At 31.4% G+C, this 26,596-nt stretch overlaps 2 protein-coding genes across 7 annotated transcripts; both read right to left on the reverse strand.

The window, feature by feature from the left end:
• Positions 1-7,696: 7,696 nt before the first annotated feature.
• Positions 7,697-14,791, reverse strand: LOC11405370 (uncharacterized). 6 transcript variants are annotated; one of them, XM_003591705.4, is made up of 5 exons: positions 13,921-14,790; positions 11,647-12,972; positions 11,254-11,368; positions 10,272-10,471; positions 7,697-8,146 (listed from the first exon to the last, which is right to left on the reverse strand). In XM_003591705.4, exons 1-4 carry the CDS (start codon positions 14,380-14,382, stop codon positions 10,275-10,277), a joined length of 2,100 nt encoding a protein of 699 aa, XP_003591753.1. In that variant the 5' UTR covers positions 14,383-14,790; the 3' UTR covers positions 7,697-8,146; positions 10,272-10,274. The 6 variants fall into 6 exon arrangements, with proteins under 6 accessions (XP_003591753.1, XP_024640689.1, XP_013469403.1 ...); XM_024784921.2 differs by having other exon boundaries at positions 7,697-8,159; XM_013613949.3 differs by lacking the exon at positions 7,697-8,146 and having other exon boundaries at positions 10,068-10,468.
• Positions 14,792-20,733: 5,942 nt separating this feature from the next.
• On the reverse strand, positions 20,734-23,054 carry LOC11411763 (copper transport protein ATX1). The gene is made up of 3 exons (XM_003591707.3): positions 22,826-23,054; positions 22,494-22,569; positions 20,734-21,107 (listed from the first exon to the last, which is right to left on the reverse strand). Exons 1-3 carry the CDS (start codon positions 22,835-22,837, stop codon positions 20,956-20,958), a joined length of 240 nt encoding a protein of 79 aa, XP_003591755.1. The 5' UTR covers positions 22,838-23,054; the 3' UTR covers positions 20,734-20,955.
• Between the last annotated feature and the right edge of the window lie 3,542 nt (positions 23,055-26,596).

Consider the following 26,596-nt stretch of genomic DNA (forward strand, 5'->3'; position numbering starts at 1 on the left):
AAACAATTAACAAGGATCTGACCAAGACAATGAAGGTAAATTTGGTAGTTATGGCAAAGTGTAATTTCAGTGGGAAGTTAAATTTTCTCCAACAGCAAAAGTGTAATGGCAATAATTTGTCATCATCTCACCAGAGGAAGAACCATTTCGAGCAACACCCTTTGGCCTTAACAGATAGAGAACTGGTGGTGTGTTTCGTGGGAACCCCTGAAGGAGCATAGCTAGAAATATTCCCAAGCTCTTGGCCAAAAAACAATTCTACCTGAGCCTACACACAACCATCCATTCATGCACCAATAACCTCTCTCCCTTTGTTTTATTTTAAAGATGTGATTTTTTTTCTTTTTATTGTTATTAGAGATATAGTAAATTATAGATTACGAATAAGTTTTACTTAACCATTAAAGTTTTATGATTCAAGGTGTAATTTGCATATAAGTTTTACATTTGGAGAGGATGTTTGCATATAAGTTATAAATTTGAGGGGATATTTGCTGCATAAATTTTAAATTTGAGGGTGGTATTTGCACATAAATGTTTAATTTCAGGGGGTATTTGCATGTTCAGTGGGTGACACAAATGTTATTATGAAAAGAAAAAAAAAATCAGATTTTTTCAAAATAAAAATAAAAATATAGTCAATTACGCCCTATGACGTGACATGACTTTTCTGACCATGTGTCAGTGCCACGTGGCAGTTAACGGCCACATCAGCATGTTGGATGGAGGAAATTAACGGAGGGGGGTAATTGACAGACGCTTGACAATTTCAGGGGGGTTTTTGACGTTTTGCAAAATTCAGGGGTTTTTTTGACGAAAGTTACAATTTCAGGGGGATAATTGACTATTTACTCATTGTTTTAAGTATCCAATGATCTGTTATCACGTCAATTAATAATTAATGAATATGAAAACATATGAATCTTCGTTTTAATTAATTGATGTAACAACACAATATAGACATCGAATATAAAATAATTGTAAACTAACAAAGTATACTAATTAAACTCTAAAAATAATTGGAAGAATAATGGAATCAATTAATGGATCCATTTGTTAAAATGAATATTATTAATCTATCACTAATGTCGGTCTCTCTCATCAACAAAAGATAGATAGATGGAAGAAATTCAAATCTAAATTGTATTGGCAGTAAAAAATATGAGTTGTATTTAGTATCTGACTCATCTAATAAAAAAAAATTTTTAGGGAACTCTAGAAATAATTAAAGGTGTTATAAAAGAAAGTGGACTAGTAAATTTTTAGTAACAAAAAAAAAAAAAATTATTGTAACTCTTGTCTATTAATAAAACTCTTATAAGGGGCTCTCGAAATGCCCCTTTTAAAATAGTTGTATTTTGCTTGGATGTAAGATAATTGGACATTTGGTTAAGAATTGTAAATTTTAGACTCCAGAAGCTTCAGCTCTATCCCCAAGCACAAAGTGCAGCATATTGCCAAGTCTAATACATCAAGGTCTGAAGTATAAAAGGTTGATGAAGTTTCCACACTTCATACATAATCAACTCCAAACAACACTAAAAGGTGTAGTAAAGTTGTAGAAGAGGATCCTCTAATCGCTTATATAATTAGTATAAAGAGATTACACTTATTGTGCCTATGAGAGATGTTGTCTTTCTTGAAGAGTCGTGCGAGAATGTGGTAGCAAACTCACTTTCTTTGAGAGATCTTGGTAAGTCCTACGGACCCTAATTTATCAAATTTTAATGCAAATGTTTTTCACGATATGCAAGTTTTAGGGATTATCGATGCTTCTACTGCAGCCCAACAAGCTATGGATTTCTTAAGTGATATTTTTTTTTTTAAGCGAAAAGAAAATATATTAAATAAAAAGAAAAAGACACAAAGATTGGGGGGACATAGAATCTGAACCAGGAAAACCCAAACGGGAATACATCGTGATTCTTGGGCTAATATGTCTCGGAATAAAGAGATCGATGATTTGATTGATCATCAATTTCAGTTGGTGATTCCAAGAAAAATGAAATCAAAGCAGGTGACTGAGTCTAGCAAAGGATTTAAGATTGGTTCTTCCAACAGATCGTCTCACTAGTTTTTAGAGGATAGCAGTCCCTCTTGTTTTTACTTCGTTATATCTTTTTTTATCTTTCTTTTATGATATTTCTTGGAGGATTTCGGTTTATGACCCCCTCTTTTTTTATACTTTCATCTTTCTATTAATATGATTAGGGTTGTGCTGGAAAACCTCTCTACTCCGCATAATTTATGCTTAAAAAAAAAGTCCCTGCAGATTCATAAAAGTGTGTATGATATTAAGATATATGACGTGACAATAAATAGGATTTCACGTAGCAAATCAAGTGTTCCACGATAAAATTCTCAATTAAAGTCATTCATTAAGTTGTTGGCTATGTCTTCAAGTAATCAAGCTACCCATCTTTTCACCATGATTGTTTATCTTTGTTTAAATTTATTCAATAACAATAAATATCAAACTTTATCATAAATTACGCTGCATGCATTATTATTATTATACCTTTCGAGAGAAACAGAAACCACCTAAAGATTGAGCATGTTCCAACAAAACTATTTGACATTACACTAACCTAACCAATATTTGACATAAATCACTTCACAATGCACCTATGTATAACATTTTTCAAACTCGTAGGTTTAGAATAATAATTATATTTGGCGTGCAACAAATACACTGATTGGTTTATTAATTCTAGTATTTCTTATAATTCTTTTTGCAGGCGAGTTTTAGAATGGAACAATTGAGAAATTTCCCCATCTTAGGCTTATTTGTTTTTTACCGGCTGTTACCTGTGATTCCAATTGAAAGAAAATACTCATCCGGCTTATTTGTTTTGGGTTATGTTAATGTCAACAATAAAGAAGGGTCTTTATTTTATTTTAAAAAGGAAAACCTATTTGTCAATCTGAACAATTTATTTAACTGTTAAATAATTTACACCAGATTTTGTCAAAGAAGCAAAAGCAAATTTATAGAACAAACAAATTTTAAAAACAATCAACTACTATAAAATTATTTAAAATATTATCTACACTATATTCAAGTATTTTTTTTTAAAAAAAAACTCGGTATCAACCCAAGAATAGATTAATTCATAGGATACATCCAAGTAATAATATTAGCTAATTTCTTTTAACTTAATTTTAAGTAATATTTTCGTTTTTAATATTTTTTCTACGATTTTATTATTTATGTTATAACATGTCAATATTGTATCTTTTTTTATGAGATTTTTTTTCAATAAAACTTGGGTTTCTAAGTTTGTATAATGAATCTCCTCAAAAAAAAATGTATGATGAAGATTTGAGGCTGTTTATGAACTTCAGATGATTTTTTTTTAGTTTTTTTTATATTTTTTGTTAAAAAAAGTAATAAGGATATTGATATTTTATAATATAAATGATTAAATCGATAAAAAAAAAAAAGACAAAGTATGACCTGCTTTGAAGCATAAATACTTCAAAATTGATGACACACCTGTATGTGATACGTACCATGCATCAATACGTGCTCGATACGCCCAAATACATATTATGAGAGTATTCAATGATTAAATTTTATTAAAAAAAAAACAATTTTTTTTTTATCAAGTAGCCTAGTGGCTAGAGCTCACACAATTTAATTGCGGAGAAGTGGAGTGTCTGGGGTTCGAACCTTGACCCCTGCATATAACACGCAATATCCCTACCAACTAAGCTAAGCTCACGGAGATGAAAAAAAAAAAAAAAGCAATTGCTGATACATTAAAAGTATTACTCTTTCTATTTTAATTTTATAATTTTTTTAATCGGTGTAAAATCATCAAATATTTTTGTTATAGTCGTGGGCAAAGGAAATTACATTTATGAAGAATATAATGAAAAATTCTGAAAATAAAAGTACAATAAAAGAAAGAAAAAGAAAGGCATTCCAATTCCCTCAAATTAGTGTTCCATTCTACTTTTTAAAAATCCATGTACTCAAGTTGATGAGCCGTATAAGTTGCAGGTAAAAAAGACAATACGATCTCAACCATCCTCATTATTTTATATTAAATCAATGATTCAATTTAGATGAGCCTAAGATGGAGAAGTTTTACAATTGCCCCATGCTAAACGTGGCCCTTTTTGCAATCATTGTTTTTGAACATCCATCCTATTATAGTGAGCTTCACAAGTTCCTCTTCAATGATATTTTTAAATTTTTAAAAAAAAGTACTACATCCTTCTCCACTAGAAGTACCCTTCAATATCAATTGTTTACTTTTTTTAGAAAAATAAATTAATATGAATTGTTTACTTTATAGTTAAGTCAAAGGTAATTTTTTGGTTGATTAAGATAGTCAAGTTTTAGATGAGAAATTGACTCAAGCATCCATTGTACTTTATCGCTGTGTCATACTTGAATTAATTAATATTCATTGTGTATGTGTCAGATGCACCACTTCCATTCCATACTCATGTTATGTTATGATAGTCCCTCTCCAACTGCTTTTCATAAATATGGTAGGAAAAATACTTTAGTGTAGAACCTTTTATTTTTTGTTATAAATTTTGTGGTTTTCTTCCATACAACGAGGGCACACCACCTTTCAATCAAGCTTTTCCATTTAACTACATTTCTCCTAACTACCTTAATTTTCAAATGCGTTGATTGAGAAATTTCATATAATCATTTTCTGCGATAAATGTGAAGTGAGTTAAGAACTCACTTGTTGTTTGAAAAATTATAGAGGTTGAAAATTCCAATATCTTAAGGTAGATAAAAATGCGATATTGTGTTGTTACTCAAGGCTCAATGTAAATGATCATCAAGCTTTTTTTGACCCAATAGTGGTATTGAATCTGGTTTGACCGGCTCCTTGTATCAAAATTCTTCATACAAAAGTATCAATGCGACATGTTTTGTTGTGTGTGGCCAACAACCTTGCAAATATACATTAATGAATAAGCTTCTGTTTGAGGGGGGACATAATGAATTGATGACTTACATTTGAGAGATAGATTATTTTGCAAGTTTGATGTGAGTTATAAGTCACAAATAGTCAAAAATATTCAATTCACTTAAAATATCTATAGCTTTTAAAATTGTTTTTTGTATGAATATTCAATTAATATTTTTAAGTGGCAGTCAATCAGGCCCATAATTGTATATAAACTATGAAGTAGATTTCATCAAGGCTATCTAAATAATTTATACTTTTACAGAATTACTTTTCACGTGAATGTCTTTTAAATAAAATGATTTGTGTGTCCTAAAAAATTGTTTAAGTTACCACTTTTAAATATATTTAATTTTACAACATTGTTTTTATTTTTAAATCAATTTTGTAAATTTTGATCTTAGAACATTCTATAGGCCAAGTAAATGTATATACATATCTTAAAACTTGTATAGTCAAAATCTTAAGTATAAAAAAAATTGTTTTCAATGAAACAATTTTTTTTAACTAGTTAGTATGATACTTGCATATATTATGCATTGTTCTTATCAACTGAGTTAAGTTTATGGGGACTGAAATCGAGTATTTTAAATGGTGTCATATATACAATGTCAAAATTATGTGAGAAAAAGAAAAAAACGCTTTTCGTATTGTTGGAGGCAAAGATTAAGTGAATTCACCACGAATCCTGATTTTCATTACGTTAGATCTATTTGTTGATAAACATTCAACGAGGCAATCAGGAACTTGAATTTATGTATATAATTGTAAAATGGCTTAAATGTGCCACACCTTCCTATATTTTCCAAAATATCAATCGTCAACAAATTACTAAACTGTGGCAGACACAAATAAAAAAAACCAAAGTTTGCTAATACACGATCAAATTGATTCGTCTCTGGATAACCACTTTTTTAAATAAACACTTCCCGCTTCCTAGTCCATCAGCCGCTTAATCTTGATGACGAGAGATCTCCCACTCGAGTGCCACACACTCCCGATGCACCACTGTCCATCCTATAAGAATGGTTTGACGGCGTACCTATTCCACCACTCTGTTAGCCTTAACCACCATAACACAACCCTTCACAAATTGCAACACATGTTCTACCAAATAGACTGTACGACTCTACCTTTCTTCATGCAACTCTTTGTTCCGATGTTTTAGTTATGTTGGAGTAAGCTATTTTCAAAAGTTATTTTGTTAAAAAAAATTATGCTGGAAATGAAAAGCTATTTTTATAGAGAATCATCTTTATAGAGGAATGTACTTTGTTTAATATTTTTCTTAAGAATGTCTTATGTTATTTATATCAAAATCATTTTTCTTTTAATCTATTACAAACAAATCTCAACACGATAATTATATTTTTAATTTGCTTTTGGTGAAAACATATTTGATTAACTTAAAAAAAATGAATAGAATTATCTTAAAAAAATTGTTGAGAACATAAAAGTTTCTGAACACACAATTTAGTTAACAAGATTGTTCCAACAACACAAACAAACTTTAAGTTTGAACTATTACAAAGAAAAATGAATCTAAAAATAATTTGATTTTTCTAATTACACCCTGTTTAATCCTGGTTGCACCCCAAAATGACAGAATTATCCTTCCATAAAATTTAATTTTCAAAAAGCATCTTCCTTTTTTCTTGGTTACACCCTAAAATTCCTCTTCAGTTTAAGTAGGTCACGTAAACTTAGTTTCAGTAGGTCATGTAAACTAAGTTTAAGTGTACGTACTTAAACTCAGTTTAAGTAGTTAATGTAACCGAGTTTAAGTGTACATTTAAAAGTTCAACATTGTTCAATGATTCTACGTAATCTCAGTTTAAGTATGTACATGTAAACTTATTTTAAGTAGGTCATGTAAACTAAGTTTAAATATACATACTTAAACTCAGTTTAAGTAGATCATGTAAACTTAATTTAAGTAGCTCATGTAAACTTAGTTTAAGTATACATACTTAAACTCAGTTTAAGTAGGTCATGTAAACTCAGTTTAAGTAGGTCATGTAAACTGAGTTTAAGTGTACATCTAAAAGTTCAACCTTGTTCAATGATTACGTAATATCAGTTTAAGTATGTACATGTAAACTTAGTTTAAGTAGGTCATGTAAAATGAGTTTAAGTGTACATACTTAAACTCAGTTTAAGTAGGTTATGTAAACTAAGTTTAAATGAACCTACTTAAACTGAATTTAAGTTAACATCAACAATGTAAAACTGAAACTGTCGTACAGTACAGTTGAACAAGAAGAACAAAATTGAAACCAGCGTTATTGAAAAAGAAGAAAAAATTCACTTATTTATATGCAATCGAGTATGAATGAAAGATGTTTTGATTCACTCTTTAATCTTCCATATAGATTAATTGAACATCAGGATTGTTTGATCGTTGGTGGGTGAAAGAGAGTGAAATTTTAGTGTGACAATGAATGAAATCAATATTTTAATTTTTTTTTTATAAAAGGACAATTTTGGTATTATCAAAAACTTTTTAAAAAAACTGGGTGTAACCAGAAATATATAGGGTGTGAATAGAAAACCTCTTATAATCAAAATTATTACAAACCTTTGCTTACCTTAAGATTAAACTCCATATTATTATGATTTCATTCTCCTAAAAACGGAAGGTTAGCAACAACATTCTCTTAAAAACTGGAGGGTTAGTAACAAGAAGGAAACTATCTTTAATCATAGAATGAAATAGAAATTTTGGATCATGATGAGAACATATTACTCCAAAGAACTAAAAAATGATACACTAAAACAACCAAAATGATGCAACAACAACATCAGCTAAAAGTACAATTAAGAGGGGGAAAATCCCACAAGAGTATTAAACTTATGCTATAAACAAGTCCGAAAGATGTGCATATATATATTATGCCTACCTTATTCCAACTAAAAAAAAAAGAAGATAATCTTGGAATACCTTCAAAGCAATAAGAAAATCTCAAAATGAAGAGCAATTACATGTTTTCTTCTTGTTTAATGAGAAGAAAGAGCACTCTCAAGCTCTTGTATTATTTATTTCCCTAAGAAAATTCGGAATCGACTTATTGTATAAAGTATTAACTTATTTTTGGATAGTAAATTAAAGTAGACTTGTAGATAGTACCTATGAGTCAAATCTGCGCTTGAAATACTATTGTTCAAGTTGGGTGACATCCTGCTCTAGCTCTTGAATTGAGAAGCTCCTGCATTAATCAACTAAAAAGTCCATGTTAAAAAAATGAAAGAAAAATATATATTATTCAATAGTTCATGCAAACAATGAGGGACAACATAGTAAACTAAAATTCTTATTTTGTTTGTTTTTTAATCTTTATTTCGTTAAACCAAGTTTCCAAAGAATTTGCATAGAGAATGTTTATAAGTCTGGTAGAAGAGAAATGTGAACCGTAGCCAAAAAATTAGCACAACTATTTCTTTCATGGAGTGTATGGACATTGGAGTTGAGAAGATTCCTAATATCCTAAATCAAAGTAGCATCTTTGAGGATTTATTCCCGGTGAACAGAATCAATGTTAGACAATATGGTATGTTATACCATTTCTTTTTTAAATCTCTACGATCAATAAATAAAAGTAATCAAACAATTCTATGATAATAACTTAAATCTATAATAAACATATATACTTACTTCTACGTTCATGTTTTTTTTTTTAATAATATTCTGAATAAAAAAAAAAACTAAAACAAGATTTTATTGTCTTTCATTTATAAACCATGAAAATTAAAAATAAAAATAAAAAAACAAGTTTTTTAGAGGTGAAAATAAAAACAAGCTGAAAAAACAAACTTAAATCGGTGGAAGATAAACTAGGCATACTTTAAAAACTTTTTATATGAAAAAAATAAATAAAAGATAACCAAAAACAACATTTTCATTATCATTTTCATCAGATGACCATATAAAATTCTTCATCAATAAGTGGATCGAGAAGAAATTTTGGATTGAGTTAAGAAAAATCACTATATAATATAATAATATAATATAAGCATAATTAAATAAAATGTAATATAGTGACAACCAAAAAAAAATTGTAATATAGATGATCATACGGATAGCAAAGTTTGCCTTATTTTCTATGCAACTGGTTTTCAAAAATATAGTTACTGCTTTAGTGTTTTTACGCCCACTAATTTCAAAACTTAATATACTTTTGGAATAATACAGAGTATTATTATGTTTTGGGTTACTAAAGGGCTAGGTGATTTCTATACAGGCCTGTTAGATTGTTTAATCTCTAAAATAAGTCGATCGAAAGTTACACTTAAATATATAAAAAATAATGATCTGTCGTAACTCAAATAAATTATGTAATATATGCAGGAGTCGGATTTAAATTTCAAATATCTCACTTATTCACTTAAAAAGATAAATTTTTAACCACTAAACTATGGTGACCCTAAACTATTTGACAAAGATAAGAAGTCAAAGTTGTATTGCATTCGTGACGCATTATACTTAGAAACATGTTAGACCCCACTTTATTTTATTTTGAAGGAAACCCCCGCTTATGGATTCACTGTTTTTCTTTTTTTTCCCTGAAAACTTCGTTCCCTAGTCTGACACTTCAATCTATATGTTTGCCCCTTATTTTTGTTGATCCAATATTTCTATCCTAGCTAATGACTTTGTGAACATGGCTGTATGGATAGTCTTCTTTTGGGTGAACAACGGGCATGTGGGATATAACTTAAGGAGTGTATTTGTTCAAAGTTTTGGAGTTGAAAGGTGAAAAGCCATTAATCTTCTTCATAATTCATTCATTTTTTCGGTTTTTTTTTTTTTTTTTTTTTACTAATTGTTTCCTTTTGTTAATCTCGCTTGAATAATGAAATAACTATGGTTTGTGATGATAAATAACAAGTGCAGAGACCATCGTCAATAATTTCAACTGTAGAAATCTAACTGTTGTTTGATGAAAAATATTTAAACGATTTGTACCTAAAAAGCTTCAATGACCATCTAGACACAAATATTTTGAGGCACAAAATTAATGCTAACAATAAACATCTTTTATTAATTTTTCCATTTCCTCCAAGTTACAGTAATAACTAATCTTTTTTTTTTTTTTTTTTTCTTTTCCGGTAAGTTAATAACAAATCTAATTGTACAAAAATTGATGTGATGTTATATTATATGACAAGATGTACATACAAATAAAAGTAAAAAAAAAAATTAAAAAATTATATACAATTACAATTAAAAATAAACAAATAAGAAGAGTTAGGTGTAACCCTTTCTGCAACGAAAACTGGGTTATATGATTAAGATAATAATTGTTATGATTAGAATAAGGAATTATTTCCTACCGGTCAATCAAGGAAGTGTCCAGCCAATGCATCTACAGATCCTCCAGCCTGAGTTGCTTCAGTCATTCTAACTAGCATTGTAGCCTTGTAAACTGCTAAATCTGCATTCTCCGCAAGGGACTGAGCCTCTTTGCGTTTCTGTATTGCAAGTTCTGTTGATTCATTTGCAGCCGCTTTAGCTGCTTCGGCCTCAGCAGCTGCTGTAAATGAATAGATTAGGGTGAGTTCTACGACGTCCATCTATAGACACATGCAATTAAATGCTCGAGTCCTTTTATAGTCAACTCAAAAAACCATACAAGATATTAAACCGAGGACAAACATTCCAGATACAATAATCTAAAAACAATAAAAGTAAAATCCATCTGGAAATATATCAATCTAGCAACTTCAGTTCTTGATAATTCAAGATCTCGTATTTCATAAAAAAATTATAATTACAAATATAATTACATGAAAGCATTAGAGGAAAAATATAGGCCAAGGAACAATCTGAGTTGTGAATTTGATCATCTTCATTTTCTACTCAAGTTTGAAAGTGATATAAACAAAAAATAGGCGGTGGGTCCCACCATCACTCTTTATCATTAAATGTTTTCAAACTCCTTTGGAGAGGATCCAATCCCAAAAAATCTTCTGCCATACTTTACCTACTACCCGACCAAGATTATTAGGGTCCGCTTCCTTTGAAAAAAGGGAGGGTTAAAATACAAAAAAAAAAAAAAAAAAATGAAGATGTAGGCTAAATTCTAGCAATATTAACAAAAGAATATGAGTTGAAGCACATGGATATCAAAATTCAGAACTATATATATGTGTTGCATAAGGTGGATATAAAGAATACAATTACATAATTTTCTACTTAGATGCCAGAATAACAACATCGAAATTCCACAAGTTAAAATACCGAAAACAATACAATTAACGGTATTTTGACATAATCAGAGAAATCTGCAATCTATATTGTTGTTAATAAACTTACCTTGCAAAACATTTGGATTTTCGCTTCTATTTATTTGGCTGGGGTGTCTCTTAAACGACCTCTTCTTTCGCAATGAAGGCTTGAGAACAAATGGAGATATCTTTGATTGATAACTCTGACAAAAAATCAAACCAACTATCACGATCAAATAATGAGATTGAACTGCAGTATTTAAAAATATCCTAGAGCTCTTCCAGAGTTCAAGAGACTACCAGATATACATCGCCTTAACAGTTCAAACTAATAAACTAGTGGTTTAACTGAAATTGAAAAAGAAATCAAATGTCTACCAACAAAATTTGTCCATTTCGATTTTCCAAGGGAGAGAATTGCATGAGGATGAGCATTGAAATGTTTCGGATAAAGCAAGCAGTGCAACAATGGGAAAGTTACCTGGAAAATCCTAAGCAGTGATGAATGATTATGTTTCCGCTTTCTCATCCAATAAGCGTGTACAGCTTCTACAGCCTTCTTGCTAACAAGATTCTTACACCAGTAAGACACAGTTTTTGCATCACAACAGTCATCTGGATTATAATGATAAGTCTTCTCCAAAGCATCAACAATTGACTCAAAATCATCCTCCGAAACATGTTCTTGAAACTCTTTATTGAACTTGCTCGCCCAATCTTCATCACCTGAATCCATGTCATAAATTGCAGTTTTACTACTCATTGCTCTGTAAAACTCATCACTATTTGTGGATATATAAGAATCCGGTCGATTGAAGGGAAAGGTATAACTGTCTGCATAGTCAGAGACTTCACAGACGCCTGGTACTGGAATATATTTCGCAGCAGGAATTGGAATTTCGCGTTCAGAACACTCCTTATAGAGATTCTTAAAGGCAAGCCAGTTCTGACGATTAGCAAACTCTAGCTTCCACCCATTGATTAATGAGACCATTTTAACATGGGTGTACCTATTGGAAGAGCACGGTCTCATTATCTTATCAGCCTTGAGGGTGCATCGAGTTAATCCATCTTTCTTTACTGCAAGATGCCATTCTCCTGACTTGGGTGTTTCTTCTGAAGTAACAACTGCTCCTTCTACCCTATAACACCTGTCAGACTCGACAATCAATATATTTGCAGAACAACAAGACGAATCAATTGCTTCTCTTGAATCCTCCATGACAGACTTTGCCTCTGAAAGGTATAAACTTGTGCAACTGTTAGTCAAACGTCTGGGTTTCTTATTAGAGGCCACACCAGCGCTACTTTTCTCCCATCCACCCTTTGAATCTGAAGGTAATTCATTGTTACTCATGTTCTTTGTTGAAGGATTCTGAGCTTCCCTTATCCTGGGTGAAGTTCTCCTCATCTGAACGCATTGAGCGTTCATGCTATGACGTTTTCCATTTCGACCAGCTAACTTGGAAGATGTGACAGATTCATGTAATGATAAATCGTCGTTGGTTTCAATAACTTCAGGGGTGATACTAATGGTTTCAAACTCAAAAGTTTCTTTCATAAAGGAATCACATGAAATCTGCAGTTCCATCTCAAAATCTGATAGATCAACTCCGTCTTCAATATCAATAGCAACATTTACCAGATTACATGCAAGAAATAATGACCTGAACATATATCTTAAAACCACTGCAGAATGTAGAGACTTGAAACATTGAGGAACAGCAGAAAAATCAACACAGAACAATGGTATGAACCTTCTCACCCCAAAAAACTGACAAATCCCAACGTTGGCAGTAACAGAACCCTGAAAGAACATTAAACTCATGTTATGTAAGATCACGGTGTAAATTAGGAACTCTAGAATTAATCAGCAGATAGATTCTCAGCTTTACTCTTATTTTCATTTTTATCTTTCGTAATATATACAAGTTAAACTTACCAATCTCGGTGAATTATAAATCGAGAGACTTAGATTGAAACCAAAAATCAAAATCATACATTGTCAAGAGCAAGAGTAAATCAAGTGGTGGACCAACCAACCCCTTAGTAGATAACAACTATTGAGATTCAATTATTTAATTTTTTTCACTTTGTGTATGAATAAGTCCTATTTGTTTTTTTGGTCAAAGTGTATGTCTGTAAGAGTACTATTTTATCACACCTTTTTCAAATTTTATCCCTGCATCTACCCATTTACAGGAAGAAAAAGAATTAAACAGGAAAAACCCCACTTATTTTTTTACCATAAATAATAAATTGCCATAAATAAATAAATGTAGTAATAAGTATAAAAAAAACAATAGTAGAAGAAAAGAGAAAGAGAAAAATCTTAATTATTACTCCACCAAAGATATTAAATCAACAAAGTTGTCCACCACTAATCAACGTTGCAATTTTTTTTTACCATAAATAATAAATTACAACAATTAAATAAATGTAGGGATAGGTATAAAAAAAACAATATTTTAAGAAAAAAGAAAAGCATTGATTATAAGATTTTTATACCAAAGATATTAAATTAACAAAATTGACCACCACTGTCAAAAAATAAATTACTCCACGCAGTTTCCATCAATTTACAATTCATTACAAACCTCGAGGGGAATTAAATAGATTAATCATATTAATGCATTAAAAACATAATATAAGGTTCATCAGATAAAATATTTCGATAACTAACATGATATTTGACCAACAAAATAAAAAACATCAGAGACAAACTTTAGCATAATTCAAGGACTAAGATTTTTACCTGTAAGAATTGTATCCCTCTTGAAGCATAAACAGAACAAATAGGCTCTGACAGAACAAAAGCAGCGAGATCCTCGAATGTGAGACCGAACATCACAACGGTTCTCAACACCAGAAACAAAAAACACGAAAACAAACCAATATCCTCAGAACAAGGTTTCACAATAACCGCAATCTTACATGGATCCTTCATCCTTTGTCGTTGAAACCTGACAATCTTACTTTCGTTGTTTTCAACGTTTCTTTTCCTCTTTCTGCTATACATTTTTCCGTAAAACCTATCACTCCCGTCGTTATGAAGATTTGTCTTCGCCGGTTTCTTCCTCCGATCGTCGGAGACGTTGCCGGAATCCGGCCATAACTGCCGCCCTGACCGTAACACACGTCCGGTGTCTCCACCACCGCCTTTGACGACTCCAAACACCGTTGTGGTTTGCCTCGTGGCAACCGATGGTGATGGCATTTCAACCTCTTCCCGAATTGAATTCACAGTGACACCGAGTTAATTCAACTCAGTAACGAGTTGAATTTAACAGAACTCGGATCGGAATTGAAAATTGAAAATCACAGAAATGAACACAAAAAGAAAAACAGATGAAAAATAAAAAATAAAATACAACAACAACAATCAACAATCAACAATCAATCTAGGAAGAGAGAGAAACAGATCGATGTTTAGAGAGAGAGAGGAAGCGGGAAAGAGAAGAGGGAACAGAGAGAGAGAGAGAGGGGTTAGGGTTTATGGTTGAAAAAACAACTGTGAAGAAATGAATGGTAAACTAGTACTAACTTCTAAGTGATGAGATCCGTTGAATGGGAGAGATGGACGGTAGGGATTTGTTAAGGACAAGATAGATAGATACGAGCGAGTGAGTGAATGAGTTCGAAGGTGTGTGTGTGTCAGGCTTCAAAAAGTAAAGACAGGAGATATTTTTTTGTGACACGTAAGGTAAGTGAGATGGGTTATGCAAAGACCAAATTGGGCTTTAACTGTGGTGTGTTGTGTTGAGATTTTGAGGGTAGAAATGTCAATAAGGGAATGTTTTGTGAGTTCAAGTGATTTTCGTCTTCCAATCTTTATTTCATTCATGTAATAAAAAATGAGTTAGAAATGCAAACGACTTCTTTTTTTAAGAAGCAAAAATCTTAATTTATTATTAAACCACAAATTGAACTTAAATGATTACTGAATTCCACTAAAAACGAATTATTCGGAAGAATTGAATTTGATTATTAGGGAAATATTTTATCCAAACTTTATTTACTTCCGATTAAATTACAGATTATCAAAATATGCCAAAAATCATAGGATTAAAAAAAAAAAAAACAATTTATTAAATTAAAATTATTTGGTCTTTTCTTAATATACATTCTACCTATCATTAGTTTACCTTCACATATTGCGGTAGATTCATGTCTGCATTTGAGAAGGTTCATTTTTTGAGTTTACGTTTTTTTTTTTTTTTTTTTGCGAACAAGAGTTCTTTTTACTCAATTAAACTTCTGATAGATTTTGACTAAGGTTATTTGAGTTTATGTAGAATCGACTTAGATTACAGTGATATTTTAGTTTTATTGCAATTTGAATTGTGGCAATATTTATTTTGAAAGTGTTTTTATTTAGACCAAATGTGTCTATATTTTTGTAACCAAAAGTAAAAAAAAGTGTCAGCATTTTTATCATAATTAAATTTGCAAAAGTTTTAGGGTTAGAGGGTGTCACACACCTAACTCTCCAAAGCGAATGTATGAGCTACATTGTACAACACTCTAAATCAAAATTATAAGAGAAAAGAATAAAGTTAGATAAACGCTTAAATGAAACTTATCATAAAATCTTCCAACCACATGTAGATGCAAAGTTAACTAAAAGTGGAATAATATTTATAAATATGTAAATTAAATATTATATTAATTAGAAAATGAAACTTGCCACAAACTCTTCTTAAACAACATATTGCATGTCATAGTCGGTATCTTTTCCACGTTCATTTTGTATATCATGAATACTAGTACCAAAATTAGTTGGATCAGAGTTCGTATGTGTTGCTTCTCGTTTTTTTTTTTTTTTGTCACATGTGTTGCTTCTCTTTGTGTTCCCATGTCGTGTTGTTTGTAAGAGAAAACACAAAAAAGAGAGAATTATGATGTAGAAGTTCAAGTCAAACTATGTTATAACTTGGGCGGATGTTAGGGTGGATGAATGAAGTAGGTCATCCACGGTGGATGAGTGATGTGAACTGTTGGATGAGTGATGTTATGATGCACCATTAGTAGGTTATACATTTCTTTTCTCTCTCTTTCCACCATCTCTATCATCTTTCCATGCTTTACCCGTTCCTTTCTTCCTTCTACACCATAACCAAATCCTTTTTACATTCCCTCTCTTCCCATCACAGATAAATACTTGATCTGGACAAGATACTCATCATTGTTGAATCACTGAACTTAATTGAAGAAAACACAGAAGTCAATAGGTTTTAGTTGGGATTCTACAACAAGGATTCATGATAGGAATTCCAATATATTTTTTAATGGACAATTTGGGGGTATGAAAAATCAAAACTTTTTATATTTCTATAATGATAGTAACATAAGATCTTAGAAAGGGAAGATTCAAATTCCAAAGTTGGTAACTAAAATAAATTGGGAGAAAGGGAGCAGAAACATAGACAGATGATGGAGAGAGAGATGTATATTCTACTGATAGTGTATCGTAACATCACTTATCCGACGGTTCACATTACTCGCCCACCATGGATGACCTACTTCGCTCATCCACCCTAGCATTTGCCTATAACTTGGTGTATTTTATAGAAGTATAGATTGTATTCTTTAACAAGATTTGCCTTGTGCATCAACTTAAATTCAGGTGAAGGTTACTATGGGAAAGGTGAATTCTTTCCCACCACCATAGAAAAGGTCACTTTTTATCTACCGTTGGCAATGCAACAAGTTGCTACATATTTTGTTTGGTTTTTTTTTTTTGAACAAACATAATTGAATGCTATATTATATTTAATTTTGATTTGCACCTCCCCTTTTAAAAAACATTACTTTGTATACCACCACCTTATGTATCTCAGTTCTTGACGAAATTTTTTCTTTTCTGCATCACAGACTAAAATTATTGATAACTATACCCTTGTTGATATTTAATAATGCAAATGCCTTGTTTTTTTTTTTTTTTTTGGAAAGATTGCAAATGCCTTGTTCTATGCATGCTTTGGAGAATAAGCATTTGTTTTCAATTTTTTTTTTTGTTGTTTTATTTTCGTTTTGGCGAACAAGCCATTGTTTAGTGTTTTAGTTTTTACATACGCTTTAGGGTGACACGTGTCCAGGACAAGATGATGATAAGGTGACACGTGTCCAGGAGTTAACTTTTTTTTAAACCCTAACGGAAATCTAACAGAATGGACCAAAACGAGACTAAAAAAAACTTAAATACTTAAGGGACCAAAAGAGCATTTAAGCCTTCTAAATAATAAAAACCCTAATCGGTCATCAATGTCATATCTGGACTATGATCCTTAATATACCGAACAAACCACATATTTTTCTCCTCTCCCTGTTTAAAGATGCCTAAGACGCATAACGTGTTGACTATTACTTTTCCACCCTACAGCCTTCTCGCGCGCCTTATGATTTTGACCAAAATACCCCTTGTCCGGATTGTATAATCCGGATCAGATTGTTAGTGATTTTTGGAAACAGAAATCTGGACCAGATGTTATTTAATTTTTTGTGTCTTTTTTTATGTCAAGGGTCTCTGTTGACCGTTATATGAACCCCACACAAGCTACAATGCATTGCAATTGCAGGGTTCCTATGAACGGTCAACAATGACCATGACACCATCGACACCCCTAAAAAACAAAAAAACATTTGAAGAAAATGGAAGAAAAGAGGTGAAGTGAAGAATGAAGGTATTTGTTGAAGATGAAAGCCTATTTATAGCCTAAAACAAGTCTAGGTCATTAATATAGTCAATGAAAACGTGTTGGTGGTTGTTGTTATCGTCCAAACCCACATTAATGGCTCTGAATCTTTTCAGATTTTACATTTCGGAATGTCCTTAGCCCTATAGAAAGTGTCAACTTTTCCCTCGTTCACCACCATTATCGCATTAATCCGGAAAATATATTCCGGAAAACAGATGTGCTTTCCGGATTATATATTCCGGAATGCATCAGTCATGGCCGGTGGTCTGCACCACACGTTTTTTGACTGCATTTATGGTCTCCCAACCGTTTTTGACCCACCCCTCCCTATAAATAGTCTTCCAAACCCCACCATCCTCTCCCACCCTCTCCTCCTCTTCTTCCTACTACAACCATGGTTTTCCATCGTTGGCCTTTCTTAGATAAGGGCCTCGTTGAAAACTTTCAGGGTTTGTATGAACGGTCAATGAGGATGGAACCGCACTGCAACGAAGCGCGGTTCATCTGAGGGTCATGTGGATCGGTGTGATTCTTAGCTTGGCCTGTCTGGGCGTAAGTTTGAGCACCCCCCATCTCCCTCAGGGGCATTATTTTCTTCTTCCCGCCCTCCTCTTCCCTCCTCCTCTGTTTTTTCTCCAATAGGCAAACCACTGGTATGTCCCATCACATACCAGTGGTTAGGCTATTAGGAGATTAGAATTAGGCTCATAGGAGATTAGAAATAGATTTAGGATCTTATGTAATAAGTTTAAAAATCTTGAAAATTATTGTAATGTACTGTTCATATATTAATAAAATGAGTTGTTTTTATGTTTGTGTCTTTTTATTTCTGTTTTTTTTATTTTATTTGCATTTTATTTTACGAATTTTGAAGATTAAAATTGCAAAACTTCTGGTATAACATTATTTTGGATTTTCAAATCCAGAAACATCTGCAAAATTCTAACAATACCATCCGAAAAACGAAATCCGGACCAGAGATAAAATTAAAAAAAAATTAGGACGCGCGATAAAAGACATGGGAAAAGTAATAGTCTAACGTGTTTAGGTCAAGGAAGAACCACAAATCAACCGGTGCTCATAATTGATCTCTCTTTATGTTTTAGATTGTTGTTGTCAAGTTACTTATTACTATCAAAAGTTCATACATCCAGGTGTTACTATAATTCTTGATAAAATAACATCTCGAAGATCTTTATTTTAAATGCATGCTCATAAGATTATTTGGCTTCCGCACTATATTATGATTATAGTTATAATATTTGTTGTTCAATATATCTTGTATTGATGAATTATTAAATCAATTTCATCAATGTATTCAGAAGATAAACTCCGCTCAAAGCATTAGATAAGTTAAAAGCAAAAATTAACCAACACAAAGTTCATTGAATCGCAAGAGACATCGAGACACTTAAAGACCACTTAAAAAACACACCTCCTGATATGTCAAATAACATATGTATGCATACCATAGATTGCAAACACTGCATATAAAATCAAAACAAAATCCTTTAATTTTACATCACACTTATACATAATTTTTTTTCAATCATTCTGATTATGTTAATTTCTTGCTGACTAAAAACTACATTAGTTCTACATTAACCAAACAACAGCCAATTAGATAAAAAATAATAATTCTCCTACTCGACCCTATTTGACGTGGATCCAATAGGGTTCATTATACTACCGAATATTGGCAATCAAGAGAGAAAAAAACTTAACTTTTATACAGATAAAAAAAAAAAAAAAAAACAAGAGAGACTTTTCTATAGATAAAAAAATAGAAAATACATATAAAAAATCTATTATTTTATGCTGATGAAAAACTTGCATATGCGATGATTGAAGTTGGAAACTACAATTAACTTTTTTTTTAGATAATTTATGCTTTTAGTTCATGTAATTATATTTAGGAGCTATTCTTCTATGGTCACAAGACCAAATAAATAGTATTTGGACACACAAACATAAGAAGATTGTCCTCAAGATATTCCATTATATTTTTTTTATCAATTTCTTTTTTATTATTAAAAAAATGCTTTTTAATGGGTGTGTCTCCAAACACTATTTATTTGGTCTTGTAACTATATTAGAATTCCACTTATACATATTTAGTTTTGTTTTCCATCCATGCCATGTGGCAGTTGCCCATTAGATGTTGACGTGACACTAATGACATGGCAACTCAATGTCATATGCCAAGGCTAAGTCATCAAGATTCCTTCCACATCAGCGGATCTAGCGTGACTTGAAAACTCCAGAGACCAAAAGTGATGGAGTGTAGAATCCCCTGTTTTTTTCTTTTCTTTTTCAAATGACTATAATAAAAACTCACTGATATGCATTCAAATGCATTAAAAAAAGAAGACAGTCCGATGCACTAACTGGTGTATTGAATGCAACCTTGCTATCTTTTTTGGAGGTTCTTACTCTTTTTTAGAGGTTGTTTCCATGCTTGAACACATGATCTATTCAATCACACGACAACAACTTTACTTTTACGCTAAAGCTCCTCCTTGAATCAAATGCATAAATTAACTCTAAAAAATATTGATTATCCTAATTGAATACCACAAAAAATATTTATATTACATAAACACCTCAAGACTTTTTATAGAAAAAAGTCTTAGAATCTTTCGAAATCCAAATTCAATACACCCCAATATCTCTCTTGATCTTTTTGTATATTCACTTCTATTTTGCTTCTATTTTATTGTTCATTTCTTATCTTTGACATCTTATCTTGAATAATCAATTTTGTGAGATTTTTAGTCTATTGTCCTGAAGGGACGCATCTAATCTCAAAAGTGTTCATGCTTCATAGATGATGGTAACCATAAGTTAGATATGAAGAAGAACAATAGTAGTAACAAGGACAACCGAATAAGGGAAGTAAATTTTTTCAATAGAAGCACATTAATACAGTAGCATAGCTTTGAAAAGCAGCAACATTTCTGCCGGTGTTATTGTAGCACACCAAGATTACATTAGAAGACTTGTTCCATAGCTGTTACAAATCTTTCAAATAGTATTTGATTTACAGAGAACTACTTATCTCACAGAAATTGAGGCAAATGTTTTGGCAACAGTTACTGCGCTTTAGTCTCAGATGGAGCTTCAGCCTCCCAGAAGGCGGTTGGTTTCCCAGTTTTGGAAACTGTCTTCAGAACTGTGTCGGGCTCAACATTTCCTTTCACTACCACTTTCTGTTCCTTCAAATCAATGTCATAAGATTCCACGCCTGTAAAAAAAAAAAACTAGTTATAATTCTGCAATTCGAAAGGGAATCCTTGGTTGATATTATTGTTATTGAGTTTACTTTAATCAATATATCAAGATTCAGGTCTCTGCAAGTTTACTTTTATCATATTCTTGCATCAAGGAACTAGAACAATTTGGCATTGATTTTTACATTATTTCCTTACATACATAATTGATTGCAGCAATTTTTCATCTGGTTAAACAAAAATTATATGTTAGGTACTGAGTTTGGGCCTTAAGCGAACAAATGGGTCAAGTAGAGAATTGGTTACAATTTTCTTCTCTGAGGAGCCTTTGCTTGGGAGTTATAGGGATTTCCCTTCGGTAATACCTCTATTTTCTATTAATAATAAAATTTCCTCTTCTATCTAAATTTGGGTTCCTATCAGTATAAGTATATGGTGTAATTGAAGAAATAAAGAGAACCAAGCCAACAACAGAACCAACATATTTAGTGAAGACAAGGGAAGTGGAGCTTTGCTGTTGACTAGGAAAAACACGGTAGATGCTATAATTTATCACTCTAACAAAGGACAAAAGAAGAAAATTGCTTACATCCAACTGTAGCAGATTAATATATTCATGATTGGAAACTTAAAAGGAAGGTTATAAGCACTATACTAACTAGTAAAGGTAAGAAGATGCTATGGTAGAGAAGGTGTGAATTAACATGTGCAGTTGTCCTTCTCTTTACTTTGTGACATACTCAAACAAGTTTCAAAATGACTGAAAGAATTATTAGATATTTAGACACTTCAATACAAAGTTAAGACTTACACAAACGCAGATACTATAAAAGGAAGTTCATGAAAATCACTTCAAAGCCAAGCATAACTAAATCATAATATCCAATACAGAAAAGAAATAAACACATGGATACACGATGGAGAAAAATGGGGTACATACATACATCAACCCTGCAACTTCTGAATTGAAAAAGAAAAAGTAGAATAAACTTGGATAATTGATCACCTAAAGAAGTCTGCCAATGGCTATATGCAGAAACCACACCAAATTCAGAATTACATTCAAGTCGTTAACAAACAGATCACCTAAACTAAGTAGAATAAATTTCGATAAGTGATAACCTAAAGAAGTCTGCCAATGGCTATAGGGTTACGATCGAAGTCGTTAACAAACTGCAGAGGATACTGCTGTTAATTGATTTTTTTATTTATTTTAGTATTATTCAAATATGAAATCGAAGACAAAATAACCCGTCAAAAGAGAGAACATAACCAAAAACAATGAGCAATTATGTCAATCAAACAACACATATTGGGTAACAGAGAAAATTTTGCAATAGCAAGATAATTAAAATAGAATAGAATAGAATGGTGAGTATAAAGTAAGGAATTAAATATACCATCCAATTTTCCCAGAACTCTCTTCACAGCTCCAACACATCCTTCACATGACATACCAACTTTGAGGGTAACAGTCTGCAATCAAATGCAAAAAAATTCATCAAACGATCGAAAACAATAAGTAATCATTTTAATTCTTAAATAATCCCAATAATAATACAGATGTGAACATAAGCAAAAGAAACAAAACTCGTGGATTTAGATTTCGTAAGAATTATTAAATCTGATAAACAACACGAATAATTCCAGATGGCTAAACAAGAAGTTGTAAAATAGTAAAATCAGAGGTAGATAAGAAAAGAATAGAAATGAAATCGGAAAAAGGGTTTACCTGAGAAGACATGATTAATGAGTTAATTGGGGAAGATGAGAAAAGTCAAAGGAGAAGGAAAACAAATAGATGCGGATTTGATGATAGATAATAGATAGATTGCGTTTGTTTGGTTTTTATAGGGGGAAGAGACAACGATGTTACTGAGTGGCGTGCGTGGGTTGCGTTTTGTTTGTTGAACCCAGCACATGTAACGTCAAAATTACTTCCTCGTATGCGATTACGTCTTCCTTCTTTTTTTTACATTGTCATTTTAGTCCTCAATATAAATGACTAAATAAACAATTATCCTTTTGAAATTGTAACTTTTTTCAAAAACCCCCTTAAATTTTGCAAAACGTCAAAGACCCCTTTGAAATTGTCAAGCATTTGTCAATTACCCCCCTCCGTTAATTTCCTCCATCCAACATGCTGATGTGGCCGTTAACTGCCACATGGTCAGAAAAGTCATGCCACGTCATAGGGGGGTAATTGACTATATTTTATTTTTTTTTGAAAAAAATCTGATTTTTTTTTTCTTTTCATAATTAACATTTGTGTTACCCACTGAACATGCAAATACCTCCCTGAAATCAAACATTTATGTGCAAATACCACCCTCAAATTTAAAATTTATGTAGCAAATATCCCCTCAAATTTATAACTTATATGCAAACATCCTCTCCAAATGTAAAACTTATATGCAAATTACACCTTGAATCATAAAACTTTGATAGTAAAGTAAAACTTATTCTTAATCTGTTAAGGCCTAAGGGTGTTGCTCGAAATGGTTGGTGTGTTCCGTGGGAACCCTGAAGGAGCATAGCTAGAAATATTCCCAAGCTCTTGGCCAAAAAACAATTCTACCTGAGCCTACACAACCATCCATTCATGCACCAATAACCTCTCCCCCTTTGTTTTATTTTAAAGATGTGATTTTTTTTCTTTTTTATTGTTATTAGAGATATAGTAAATTATAGATTAAGAATAAGTTTTACTTTACTATCAAAGTTTTATGATTCAAGGTGTAATTTGCATATAAGTTTTAAATTTGGAGAGGATGTTTGCATATAAGTTATAAATTTGAGGGGATATTTGCTACATAAATTTTAAATTTGAGGGTGGTATTTGCACATAAATGTTTGATTTCAGGGGGGTATTTGCATGTTCAGTGGGTGACACAAATGTTAATTATGAAAAGAAAAAAAATCAGATTTTTTTCAAAAAAAAAATAAAAAATATAGTCAATTACCCCCCTATGACGTGACATGACTTTTCTGACCATGTGCCAGTGCCACGTGGCAGTTAACGGCCACATCGGCATGTTGGATGGAGGAAATTAACGGAGGGGGATAATTGACAGACGCTTGACAATTTCAGGGGGGTTTTTGACATTTTGCAAAATTTAGGGGGGTTTTTGACGAAAATTACAATTTCAGGGGTGTAATTGACTATTTACTCCAATATAAATACTTACTCACTCAGTTGCCAAAGACAATGCATTATTATATCTAGGGGTTAGAGTTTGAACCCTGGACCCACTTATTCACTTTAAAAAGTGAATTATAACCACTAAATTATTTGACAAAAAAAAAGTTAATGTTGACATTGAAACACCATTTTAACTTTAAAGACTATCTTAACTAACGAAATGCATAATTAAACACTATTTTAAAATTTCAATACATTGAGTGATTATTTTAACTATTGGTTAAACCTTTAAAAACCAAAATGACTATTATCTCTACAAAATTATATACTTACAAACTAAAGATTATTTAAACAATTTAAATAAGGGAAATCTTAACCGGTGCCCCAGGGGCACGGGTTAAGAATATGAAAAAAGAAATTATATAGTAGTAATTAATGCATTGAAATTGTTTAATTAATTTATAATAAAGTCAAAAACAGTTTCCTTTTATGATAATAATTCCCTTTTATGGTATGCTTAACAAGTGCCCCAGAAGCACTGGTTAGCAGGACCCATTAAATAAATCATTGATTTAGTGGCCTGAAAAAAAAAAAAAATTGATTTACGGGTTGAATCTCCCTACTTAATCGACCAAATACATCTAAGATGTTTTTTTTTCTTCTTAAATACACTATACAATTTTATTTTATTTGTCCCTGTCATTTTATTTTTGATAATATTTGGTCCCTATCATTTTAACACTAGAGTTTTCTATGAAAAATAGTCATTTTTGAGAAAAGAAAAGTAGTCATTTCAATGTTTTGATCTAATTGGTCTAAAGTTTATTCATATCTTACAAGCACATGAGTTTAACTCTTTTAGTTGGTGTTAGGATCTTATTAATGGGTAATTTATAAATATTTTTATCAACAATCTTTGAATCTTAATGTATAATCCAACCAAGTTAAACCCAAGAACTCAATTCAACTAAACTAATTTCTATAAAAAAAAAATGTCGTTTTAAGTTTTAACACTAGGGGTAGGGGCAAAAGTGATGACAGATAAATTAGGTGTATTTTGATAAACTACTCAATTAGTTGTTAACGTTATAAACATTTGGTTTATGTATACATACACTATTTTTATATGCGTTGATTCTAGTGTGATGAGTTGTAGAAGTGCAAACAAAAGATTGGGAAGTTAAGGTGTGCTACAATCATGGGCTAAATATTGGTTTAGTTATTTATAATATGTAGACCTTAGTAAAATATGATATGATAATCATGTGTTTTGTTTCGGTTCTTCTTCATCCATGAAATGAGGTTAAAGTTAGTTTTTGCTTCGGATTGGACTCAGCTCAACCCATCAATGAAATGAATGGCTACGAACCCTGCTATGGAGATGCCCCAGTGGCATATATAATCTAAGTGAGTATGGAGATGCAATAAAAAACTGTGTGATGATAGGGACGTGAGTAGTAAAAAAAATACTTCATTATAGGGACGAAAAAAAAAATTGTATATTTACATAGACTAAAAAGACTTTCCTTAAACAATTTAAATAAACCATTGATTTAGGAAAAGACTTTCCTTAAACAATTTAAATAAACCATTGATTTAGGGGTTGAATCTTCCTTACTTAGTATGTGTTTGATACACAGTTTGCATTCAAGAATCACGTTGAAACACATTTTCCAATGCAAATTTTAAAGCAAAAGCTGAACTCTACATATTGCAGCTTCTATGCAAACAACGTATTATTCAATTCCACCGCTACAACAAACATAATATTAATCAACCAAATACATCTAAAATGTGTTTCTTTTTTTAAATACACCATACAATTTTATTGTATTTGTCTCTGTCATTTTATTTGTTAGAAAATATTTGGTCCCTATCATTTTAACACTAGAGTTTTATAACAAAAATAGTCATTTCTAAAAAGAAAGAAAAAAGTTATTTCGATGTTTGATCTAATCGATAAGTTTATTCATATCTTCCAAGTGTATGGGTTTAACTTTTGTAGTCAATGTTACAATCTTATTGATGAATAATTTATAAATGCTTTTAACAATGATATTTGAATCTTGATGTATGACCCGACCATGTTGAACCTAAGAACTCAATTCAACTAAACTAATTTATAATAAAAAAAAATGCCGTTTTAACACCAAAAGTGGTTGGATGGGTTGTTTATATAACCTAGCTTTGAATTTTTAATTATAGACAAAAAAAAAAAAATCATTTGTGAAAACAAAATAAAAGACTCATCCAAATAAAACGTAATTCTCCTCTCAAAGAAGTAGAAAACACATGTTCATGACCCCTTTGTAATCTAGTATACAACATATAATATTAGGTAATTAACGAGTAGTTGTTCAA

This window comes from Medicago truncatula, chromosome 1 (genome assembly GCF_003473485.1).
Source record: "Medicago truncatula cultivar Jemalong A17 chromosome 1, MtrunA17r5.0-ANR, whole genome shotgun sequence".
NCBI classification, from domain to species: Eukaryota; Viridiplantae; Streptophyta; class Magnoliopsida; order Fabales; family Fabaceae; genus Medicago; species Medicago truncatula.